Source organism: Crocuta crocuta, unplaced genomic scaffold (genome assembly GCF_008692635.1).
Source record: "Crocuta crocuta isolate KB4526 unplaced genomic scaffold, BGI_CrCroc_1.0 scaffold95, whole genome shotgun sequence".
NCBI classification, from domain to species: Eukaryota; Metazoa; Chordata; class Mammalia; order Carnivora; family Hyaenidae; genus Crocuta; species Crocuta crocuta.
The window spans coordinates 6,802,697-6,813,330 of record NW_027530971.1 but is presented as its reverse complement, the minus strand read 5'-3'; the positions used below and the strand labels follow the sequence as shown (position 1 = coordinate 6,813,330).

The window sequence follows — 10,634 nt, the reverse complement described above, 5'->3', positions numbered from 1 at the left end:
TGGTGTGTTCCCCAAGTAATCTAGTCTACTCTCAGGGATTCCAGAACGCTCTTTCCAACAATCTGGTCGACACCTCCACCTGGATTTCCTCAAACATAAATCCAAACCAAATTATTCTCCCACCTCACCATCTAAGCTACTCCAACCTTTACATTTTTGTCCTGACTGTTTTCACATGTGAGTTAATCCCATCACCTCCCTGTTCCCAGGCTTGAAAACTCCATGTCATCTCTGACTCCTTCCCCTTGCCACAGAAATCCCTTACATTCATCACCCTTCCTATCACCGGCTGCCACAACTTTTATGATTTATTCCCATCTATTTCCCAGGGCTTCAGAATACTATCCCCATCCCCTTCTTAAAGCAGTTACAAGAAATATAACCCCCCCCTTTAAATTTTCAATTGACAAAGCAAACGGGAAGGATTGTTATGGGAATACTTGATATTTACATTGGCCATATTTAAACAAGTAATAGAAGAATCTTCCCGTAAGAGCAATCATCTAAGTGCTGGCAGACACTTTGGTTCTTTATATACATCATTGCCAATCCTATTAGCAACACTCCAAGGGAAAGCACGTCTTCATTGCAAAGATCAAAATATTGAAGTTCAGAGAAATGGGACTTGCCTAAAGCCACAGAAGTAACGAATAGAAAAGCTGAGACTTGATCCCAAATCTCTCTTAATCCCATCTGGCTGTCTCTCATTTTGTCTGACTGTAGTCTTAGATTAGTGATGTCTACTGTCAGAAAGTTCAAGTCCATTTCCAATGCATTGGGGTCATTAACCGAGCATTCTGGTCCGCCTTCGAAACACACTATTGACACCCTAATGAACTACAGACATTTCTTCTGATTGGCCCTGAGTGAGAAGATGTGCTTTGCTACAGGACGGAGTAGGAAGAAATCCTCACGTAAGTACCTGGGCTGGTGGCCAGGCTGCCCACCAATCACAGTGGTTACGTACAGACACTAGGCAGTTTCTTCATCTCCCCAAACCGGTGCCAACCTGTAAGGTGCAAGAGAAAGTAAACTGAGGATAAATCTACAGAGAAGTCAAGAAGAGTAAAAATAATTCAATTATATTTTTACCTGTTGCTCTGTATATTCTTGCAGAGAAATCTTTGCCTGCAGATTCTTGCAGGCAAACTCATACCTCTTTAGAGAAAACAAGAAAACAGAATACAAGGCACACATGTTTTCCTGTCGTAAAAAGTGTTATAAATGACAACACAATTCAAGGTAAAGAAAGCATCATTCATAGGTTTATTGGTCCATTACTTTAAGTTAATTGAGGTAAAGAAACCTTTTAAATTTACAAGCTAATAGTTAACAAGCAATACAAATTCTTTTGTTTACCTCAAAATGTAATACTAATTTCATAGTAAACAGTGGACAGAATTTTTTTAATACACGGATATATGAAAAAAGGTGGACAAAAACCTCGTGCCAGCATCAAAAAATGCAACAAAAACTCTTTTTTTTTTTCTTTTCACAATCTCTGGGTTCCATAACAAAGAAAGGGAAAAAGTAAAGGTGACATTCTTCTTATAGTTTGGTAGCTTCGTGAAACAGAGACTTTGACCTGAAAATAAATCTCTTTCTCGTCTACACACATTCTTGAGCACTTTTTTTTTTTTCACAGCTTTTGATTTGGCTTATTGGCAGCATGGAGAGGAGAGAACACACACGGAGGGAGAGGACTTCATCAATATCTTGTGTGTGTGCGGGGGGGGGGGGATTCTTCTAAAATTTTAAATGTGAAGAATGATCTCTAAAAATAATACAGTCCATACTTTGGACATGACCTAAGCAAAAGTCTTGAATCTCTTTTTCAACAGTTAAAATACAAGTTAGAAAGGTTGCTGGCAGTTTACTTTATGGGAATATATCAGATGTACATCATCTCTCAATGCGCTCCCAACGCGCGGACATCGAGGGATCGATCAGGCACATGGAAGTATGATGGACAGGGGCCGCCCATGGGACAGGACCAGACCTCAGGGGTATCCAGGTGTGGTGCTGACTTCTGACAGCTGCTGGTTTGTTGTCTGACGAAGGCCCAGCTGACACAGGTGTCTTTTTATCATACAGATTCACATTTTGTCTGCCATCGACCTTCCCCTCCCCCGCCATCAACTTTCCCCTCCCTGTACCCATACTGGGGAAAAAAGCCACCGCCCTTTTCTCCTTCCAGTACCACTGTGACTGAAGGGTTGGCCTGAGACTGTGAACAACCTGTTGCTCAGGGGTGGAGACAGGTGTGACCTGCTCTGACCTGGTGTACAGGGAGCCCAGAATCACCTGGTGAGGGGGTGGCGCTGTCTGGGGACGTGCGTGTTGCAATACTCCATCACTGGTTTTAATAGTAAAAGCTCTGTTAAAGTGGACTAAAGTATGGGAGACAACACAATGGGGTTTAGGTTTTTGGCATTTCAACCTGTGGAAAATTTCTATCTGAAACATGCTGCTTTGAGCCCCCTACCCCGCCCCCAATTATCCTTTAAAAAGCTGTTGCGCAGAAGGGGCAAACCATTAATATTGTCATAATCTAGAGTTCTCTGTATCTACGTGATTTGTCGATGCCGATACCATATATATCCTCTACAATCAAGAGTGTGCCAAAAGGCACTAATTTAATCTTTCACATTTCACACACACACACACACACACACACACACACACAATGGGTCAGTGGTCCCTGTGTTTCCTTACATTATCAAAAATATCATTTGGCAATAGCAATACTTAGCTTTCTCCTCCCAAAAGGCAGCCCTAATTATGAACTTCACTTTCTTATTTCTTTAAGAGGGTTGAGGACTGGCTACGTTAGACCTCTAGCACTTAAGCTGAACAACTGATTACGTTTCTAAAAAATTCTTTCTATCCAGAATCTAGAACACACTAGCTGAAGAATAAGGCATATTAGTCAGTGTTGAAAATTCTCAAAAAGTAGAGCTACAGTCTCTGGCATTTTTGAAAGTCTGGATTTGTTGATTTTCAAGTGCTAAGTAACAGAATGTTTCTGTATGAAACAAATATCTTACTGGTTTCTTAAAGTTATTTTTTTTCCAAAGCACTTATTTACAGGCTTATCTATAGTAGTAAAAACTGCCTGAATAGCATATTTTTCTGCCACATAGAAAGGGTTAGACAGCCAGACCTGGAATGCAGTTCAAACATATGATTAAGAAACACCGGTCAAGCTCCCTGTGACAAAGGCCTTCCCTCATCCTTCCTAACGCAGGTGGCCCTGTGAGCGCTCTCATCGGGGCAGCTGTAGGGAGGCCAGACACCCTTAAAGCAGAAAGCTAACCACCTGCCGGGTGGGCTGCTGAAAACTCAGGTTCTCGGTTTATGCACGAAATCAAAAATACCAGGAGGAAACAGAGTACAACTCCAATGCACCCAGCTTGCCAGGTCAGTCTGACCCATGGCATGACATTTTACGCAGATTTACTGATAAATGCCACCTGCCATCCGAATGGAGAAAACGTAAGAGGCCGTGTCCAATCTTGCTGTCTCGAGGACTCTTGAAAGTGAGAAGCCAAACCCAAACCCCCAAAATGTTTTGTAAATGGGGACGGCCCAAGCAGTGATACTTCAGCCTGCCAATCGGATTGCTCAGCTTCCACGGGCCTTTAAAAGCAGGCATCCGGGAAGCGGGGTGTGGGCTTGCCGTGCCCTGCCCAGACCATAGGCAGCCTCTCTTCTGAGCGGAAGTACCCTTTAGCGCAGCCAGAGGAGAGGCCAGGTCTACCTCAGCTCGACACCCAAACAGACGCGGCCGACATGGGCCCGGGAGGCTGCAATGGGTGTCTCTCTCCTGCCTCTCTCGGGGCAGAGCGTAGAGAAGGACTACTCTGCCGTCTAATGAACGGCATGAAGACAAGGCCAGGGACCCCCGATTTCAATGCTATTGACGGCAGGCTCCAATCACTGGAACTCTGGGCGTGTCCTGGGCTGACACCCACCAGCCAGAGAGAAAAACCCCACTAGCAGATGGCCGTCTGGCCACCATACACTCCTCTAAAGCAGGACTTCCTGTCATTTCAAAACAAAGGTGGCCTCACAAGAAATGAGTGACAAGTATTCATTTAAAGCCCTCGTGTGGATGGTGACTCGATAAAACATTTACTTCAATAACATGTAGAACACGCTCCAGGTGTGGCTGAAATTTGGCATGAAGACAAACTTAATGCTACATTCACCACGCCCCTCCCCTCCCCCCCAGGGTCGTACTGGCTTTTGTTGTTTCACCTAAAGGAAGGTGACTGGTGAGTTCAACGAGCAGCACAGTGAAATACGAGCCAATCATCTTCATAATTGCACTTATCTGAGGTCACTGGGAATCATTATTAAGTCTTATTAAAAGACAAAACCCAACCCCAAACCTGGCTGTGTAAAGTGTTCCCTCCTTGTTCAGGAAGAACAGAGGATTTCTGGCTTTGGGCAAAGTAGCCTAGAATCTTCTTGTGGACCCACCATATGATAAGGAAGAGAGCAGTCCATATCTGCCACCAAGCACAACTGCTCTCTTCAACATCAAGTGCATCTCTAAAATCTGCTCAGTTTCTAGGGATTTTCTCCTCTTCTGCCTTAGCCTGGATTTTTAACCTGGGTGAATGAACCCTTCCCTTCCTTCCCACACCTGAGGGACAGTTGACAGGGATCCCTCTGCATTCTGCTGCCGTGTGCTCAAGACTCAAAACCTGTCCAAATCTGTCTGCCTGAGGTCAAGTGTGTCCCCAAGCAAAAGCCTCCTGGGTCATAAATATGAGAGAGGAGGCAGTGATCTCAGCACCATGACTTTGTGGAGCCAAGAAGGATGGTGAAGCCTCTACGAGGCAGTCTTTGGCACAGAAATCTCCGAGTCACACTTCTCACAGGGAATCATCTTCATGCTCACAGAGATGAAGGGGCCAATGCTGGGCACTCCTGACTCACAGAGGCTGGGTGAGCCGTGGGGGTGGGGGAGGTCCGGGGAGCCTCCTTCACTGCCTACCGTCCCTTCTTCCTGGGCCTCCTCACCTCATCTGATGCCAGCCTGAAATAAGGGGCAAGGGTCCCTTCTCGGGCAAGGCCATTTCTCCAGGGAAGTCTGAGTACACACTGGTTATCCCAGCTCGGGTGTCAGTGTCCCAGCCTCCCTGGTGTCTTAAAGCACAGAAACATCACGTGGCGAACAAGTGGAGAAAGACAAGCCCCACAATGGCTGAGTACCCTCCGAGCTAGACTTCAGCCTCCAGAAACATAAGGAATGACTGTGTCCCCTCTTCACTCCCTTCCCATATGTCCCCGTGAGGAACCCGATGACTCTTTTGAAGGGTTGCCTTCTTTTCCAACTAACCTTTCCACAGGAATGCTCCTGGGCTTGGCAGCTCGTGGCAGACGAGATCCCAGTCTTTCCGTTAATTCTTTTCACAATTCCTTCTAAGCACTTGTGACACTGGACAACATTTTTAAAGCACACATTCCACAAGGCAAGGCTTCACACGTTCCTCCAGATGAGCACTCACTGCTGGGTCAGACAAGTGCCCTATGTGAAATATCAAGAGAGGGCCATTGACCCGTTACTGGATACCCACCCTGTTCTACCGGCAAGCTTGGACTTGTCAGCTTGGACCCAGACTTCACACCCGCACCACCGTGATGGCTTAGAGGTAGCATGAAACACGGATTCACCACTCAGGCTAGATGGCCTGTCCTTACCCTTCTGCTTCGATGAATCACTTCTAATTGTACCAAACTGAAAATTCACATCGCAGGGTTTTAGAATGGCATGAGGGGGTCTGACGGAGCAGGCAAGTACCGACGGACACAAAAATCCTAATTGAAACTGCGACTTAGTCAAAACACGAATGAAACAGAACTGAACTGTTCTGCGCTGTCCTACTGCTGCGCCACTGGCATCGGGGTGGTGGCCGCCCGAGGTCAACGCTATGGGTGGGGGTGGGAGGGTGCGACCTTGACACGCCGCACGTGGCCTGGTACCCGAGGGTCACAACCTGCGTGTGCGTCAGCGCCTCGGCACGGCTGCGTCACAACAAAAACACGGACCGCCTCTCTGAGGTTCAGGTTTATCATTTTATGGCGAGACGAGCCACAGGCAGGACAGCGCAGACGTGGCACAGGTAGCTTCACTCCAGGAGGGAAGAAAAGGAGTGGGAAGATAGATCCCTTCGTCTGTTTCGTGTTGGTTTGAAAAGCAAACCTGAAGGTGACAGTCTGAAGACTTGAGATGCCGCCAGTGGTGGCCAGGGAATGTGGCTGCAGGTTGAGGAGGCTTTAGCTTATCGACAAGCAAAGGGCTCACTGTTAACACTTGTCATCTTTGAGGCCCATCCAGATACTGACTTTTCTTCCCGACCAGGGACTATCAAGGGTTAAAGCACTTCATATGGAACCTTCGCACGGAGTTCCCAGAACTCCACGGTGCCACGACAGCACACCGGCCTCTCACTGCAAGGCGGCTCTGTGGATGCGGTAGGAGACGCTGAATTAGGAGTTTGGGGTGAGGTAAAGGCAGACTGCACAGAGCAGACGTGGGGACGGGGCCTGGCATAGGCCCACTGACCCCGGCTTCTGGGAGCTACTCTGACCTCAGACAGCATGTGCCCCCCACAACAGGCCTAAGCTCTACTCTGACAACATCGAACAAGCAAAAGAAAAACATTGAAGAACTTCAAGGAGAAAAATGCAACTCACCCCCCCACCCCCCATTTTACACAAAAAACCAGTTTCCAATCTACTGCATTCTAGTGTCAGAAACAAGTTTGGGGAGCAATGCCCCCTCGGCTCCCCGAGGTATCGCGTGAGGACAAGGACACTGGCTTGCTCGTTCGGGCACGGAAAACAGACGCTGATATAAATGGTCCTATGTGAACCAGAAGCCACGAAAGAGGTGCCACTTGTGACAAGCAGGCAGCAGGCCACACTCATAGCTATAGGCCACTGTACATTAAGGACTTCCTGCGGAGGTGCCAACACCTCCTTCTAGGCAGAGACAAGTCGATGCCCCCACAGGTCAATTCCAGAGTCCCCATGTGTCCATGGAAAACGAGAGCTCCCCTCTGTGCCTGCCTTCCTCGTGTCCTGGGAAAGCAAGGCCCGGGCTCTCTTCCACAGCAGGCAACATGCCGTCCCCAAACAGGAGACTGATATGAGATGTCAGAGCGCCAGCTGGTTGTCTCGTCCCTCAGCTGCAGATCTTAGTGTTCCAAATTTCATGGGCTCCTTCACAACACGGAGGCATGCTTCTCTTGCTGAGAGATGATGACAGCCTTACAGACTCCACCAAGGAATAAATACTAATGGAGAACCACTGTCAGATGAAGGCGGGCAGGGGTGGGAAGGGGAAGAAATACACAGAGGAGAGATGATTCTGTGGCTGTTTTCTCAGTGCCGCCTCTCTGGCACTACAGGGACGTCCTGGTACGGGTTGCCATGCCCTGTGTAGGTAGAAGAGTCTTGGGCCCAGGAAGGAACTTACTTGGCCTCTGGTTTCTGCTGTAGTAGCGGAATAATTGACTCCCACGCCACGAGGCACTGAAATGACAACACACACACACACACACACACACAAAGACACAGTATCAACATCAGATCTTAGGAGCAGGTTCTTAATTCTTCTCTGATCTCTTGTTAGTCCCACTGGGTCAGCTCTGTCTTATGTGTTGTCTAAGTGATGCACGTATGTAATGTAACGTCCAAGGTCTACGTGTCCACTGTTAGAAACTGGGGAGGTGGCAGGTGTTTGCTTTGAACACACCAGCCCCACCTCTACGAAAGACAGCGGGGTCTCTACCGGGCCTTAACACACTGTCCGTAAAGCCCATAGCTGGTGAGTGGGCATGTGTTCACTGACAGAACTTCTTTCCCTTCAAGAAGCAGAAAAGGCAGTGAGCTGCAAGCCTTCAGGGGCTGTAGGGCCTCAGCCAAGAGGAAGATTTGCTCCAGGTGCTGGGATGACTTGCGCAAGGGTGTAAATGATGTTGGCATGAGCCAGTCACCTGACTCAGAGTGGGTGGAAACCCCATTCTCCTTTACCGACCTCAGACTTTTTGCTTGTGTGGGCCGCTCTTGGATCTCCCAACAGGGAAAATAGGGGGAGGAAACTATTTATTGTGTTTCATCAAGGAAGTATCTTACATACATTCACTATTGCTAGTCCTCACAACTCCATGAGGTAGGATTATTACTTCTCTCTCTCTCTTCCTCTCTCTCTCTCTCACACACACGCGCATGTGCATGCATGTGCGTGCTTCATATGGAGAAGATGAGTCCCAGAGTGGTTACATAACTTGTCTAAGACACATAGCTAGTAAGTGGCCAAAATGAGTATTCTTTCCACTATAGCAATCCCCTTTCATTCCAGATCCGTGTCAAGGGCTAAGAACCTAAAGACCAGCACTCTCCTGAGAGCACCCTCCTTAGCAAAATGATCCTCCCTTGAGCAATCTCTTACATAAAGGGCACGACAGAAGAACCGCACAAGGCCTTCTGTGGGAGGAGCTCCAGGTGAGGCAGGTCTTTGGCCTGAGTCATTTGGGAAGGAGTTCTGAGCAGGTAGGAGGAGAGAGGCATCCTATGGTCAAGTTGAGGAGCAGAGTGGTAAAATGACTCCACACTTCCTTCCTTGGTGACTCTGAGGTTGGAGCAGAAACTAGACTCGGACCCTCCCCCATGTAAGGAAGCCCGGGGAGCCTCAAGGAGCTTGCTTTCAGTGAGAGACCCCGTAGCACTCTGGGTCCCGCTCTCTCCCTCAACTGCAGGCCTCCTGACTCTGGGGAGCAGCTAGCCGCCAGGCCTAAAGGGCCCAGGAGAAAAGGACTGCCCCTTCCACGTATGCACGTGAACGCCCTGTGGGCGGGGGCTTCTGCTTCCAAACTCGCCACCACATCCCGCACAGTGGGGCAGGGACACGTGGGGGCGGCCGCTGCTGGGTTTTGGGCAGGCCCTCGTACAAGGCTCTCCCTGGTTCTTAGACGCGCTTCCTCATCGAGAGGGCCGTGGTCCGGCACGCTCATTACCTTCTCGTAGTACTGGATGTTCTTGTCGGCCATTCCCATGAGCAGCTGCCGGAAGTCCTGCCTCTTGCTGCTCTGCCACCTCTCCATGTCGGCTTTCAGATCAGCGTTGAAACACTCCATCCGGTCCTGACATTTCTCAACGTCTGCCGGCACCTGGAAGGGGGGTGCATTAGAGAGGAGTTCTGTATGTGGAACTTGGTGACTCATGCCTCAAGCTCCCTTGCAAAAGGCCAAATCACTACACTGAATGCCGTAGACACACCCCCTCCTCGGGCGGCTAGTTGCGGGGGGTTGGTTTATCTGAAGGCAGAGCCTTGGGTTTTCAGGTCTAAGAAGGAAGTCCAAAAAGTGCCATCCTGACCCAAATCTTCAAATCCATTCAAGCACAACAGAGACTCATGGGGGACACACCCCACCCCCACCCGTTTACAAACAGGAAGAAGAAACACTGCAATTCAGAATCCGATATCCTTGGTTCCTCCTTTTTACCCACCCGTATGTAAAATTGTGTAGAGCTGGCAAATGTACAGCACTTACTGGGCACTGTCCTGCTATTCTCCTCGGTCCCGTAATGGAACCAGAAAAGGCTTTCCCATATCACAGGAACTCCCCCGTTACTTGTGACGTTTGATAATGCCTCCCCTCGTTCATCACAGGATTAATTGCAATAAGACTATCGGCCTACGTCTCCCTCTGAACCCCCCCATTACAAGTAATCTAGAGACCTGTCTCTGCTCCCCCAGATAGCAGATAATCAAAAACGATGAGTTAAAGTTAGGTAATTCTGAGGAAACAGGAGGAAAATCACGTATGTGTGTCAAAAGAATCTGAAACATGAAGAAAAACAGAGCAGGCCATTTCAAGTTTTTCTTAAGGAAGTTTAGACTTTTTCTTTGCCCTGGTGAGTTCATCCACCCTACACAGTCGGAGGGCCTTGTGGCTACTTGGGTCCCCAAAGCACGGAGCTGGCTCCGCTGCACACGACCCTGAGGGTGGTCAGGGGCTGACGTACCTAAAACTGGGTCAGATGCCCACATGTCAGATGCTTCCAGACAACAAACGAGGCCTTGTACATCTGAGTGCTGAGGCCTGTGACCCCAAATGTCTCCAAGCTGTGGGGTGTCATGAGGGGTCAATCTCTACGAACCTGGGAAGTTTCATATTCCCACCTTATAGGCAACTAGAAGACCCAGAAAAACCAATAAGGGGAAGGCAGAGGCTGAGGGAGCCGGACACATTCAGGGCTTCTAGAAGTGCCGAGGGCCATACGGACCGGACTGTGTGGAGATGGCTGCAGAAGCGGGAGCAAGGGACACGAGCAGTGGGGGACGGGGGTTTCACGCCAGCCCGGCATGGGGTCAGAGCTTGGGGGAGGCAGGAGCTGGAAAGAAAGACGGAGGGGGGCATCCTGGGCAACTTAAGAGTAAGGAACTTTTCTTTGAAGAAGGAGAAAAGCCTTTTCCAAAGCGCTGAGGTTCTAGAAGAAGAGAGAAAAAGGACTTGACTTTTTCTTCTGATGCCATGACTGAAGTCCCTCTGCCTTTCCCTGCTGCCTTGCCTGTCACTTGCTGCCCCCCTCAGGGGGAACTGAAGAGCGAGTGA

The 10,634-nt window shown here is 48.9% G+C and overlaps 1 protein-coding gene across 7 annotated transcripts in view; it reads right to left on the bottom strand.

Annotated features, from left to right (window-relative positions):
* Window positions 1-10,634, bottom strand: part of SNX30 (sorting nexin family member 30) — a 94,554-nt gene that overhangs the window by 17,458 nt on the left and 66,462 nt on the right. For 2 of the 7 annotated variants that reach the window (XM_077769886.1, XM_077769885.1), the window contains 3 exons: window positions 9,033-9,185; window positions 7,493-7,548; window positions 337-1,009 (listed from right to left, as the gene is read on the bottom strand). In XM_077769886.1, coding sequence (XP_077626012.1) covers window positions 973-1,009; window positions 7,493-7,548; window positions 9,033-9,185 — 246 coding nt within the window. In that variant the 3' untranslated portion in view covers window positions 337-972. Of the gene's footprint in view, window positions 1-334; window positions 1,010-1,236; window positions 5,540-7,492; window positions 7,549-9,032; window positions 9,186-10,634 lie in introns of those variants that run through there. The other 5 variants (XR_013336466.1, XR_013336465.1, XM_077769883.1 and 2 more) reach the window with 5 other exon arrangements.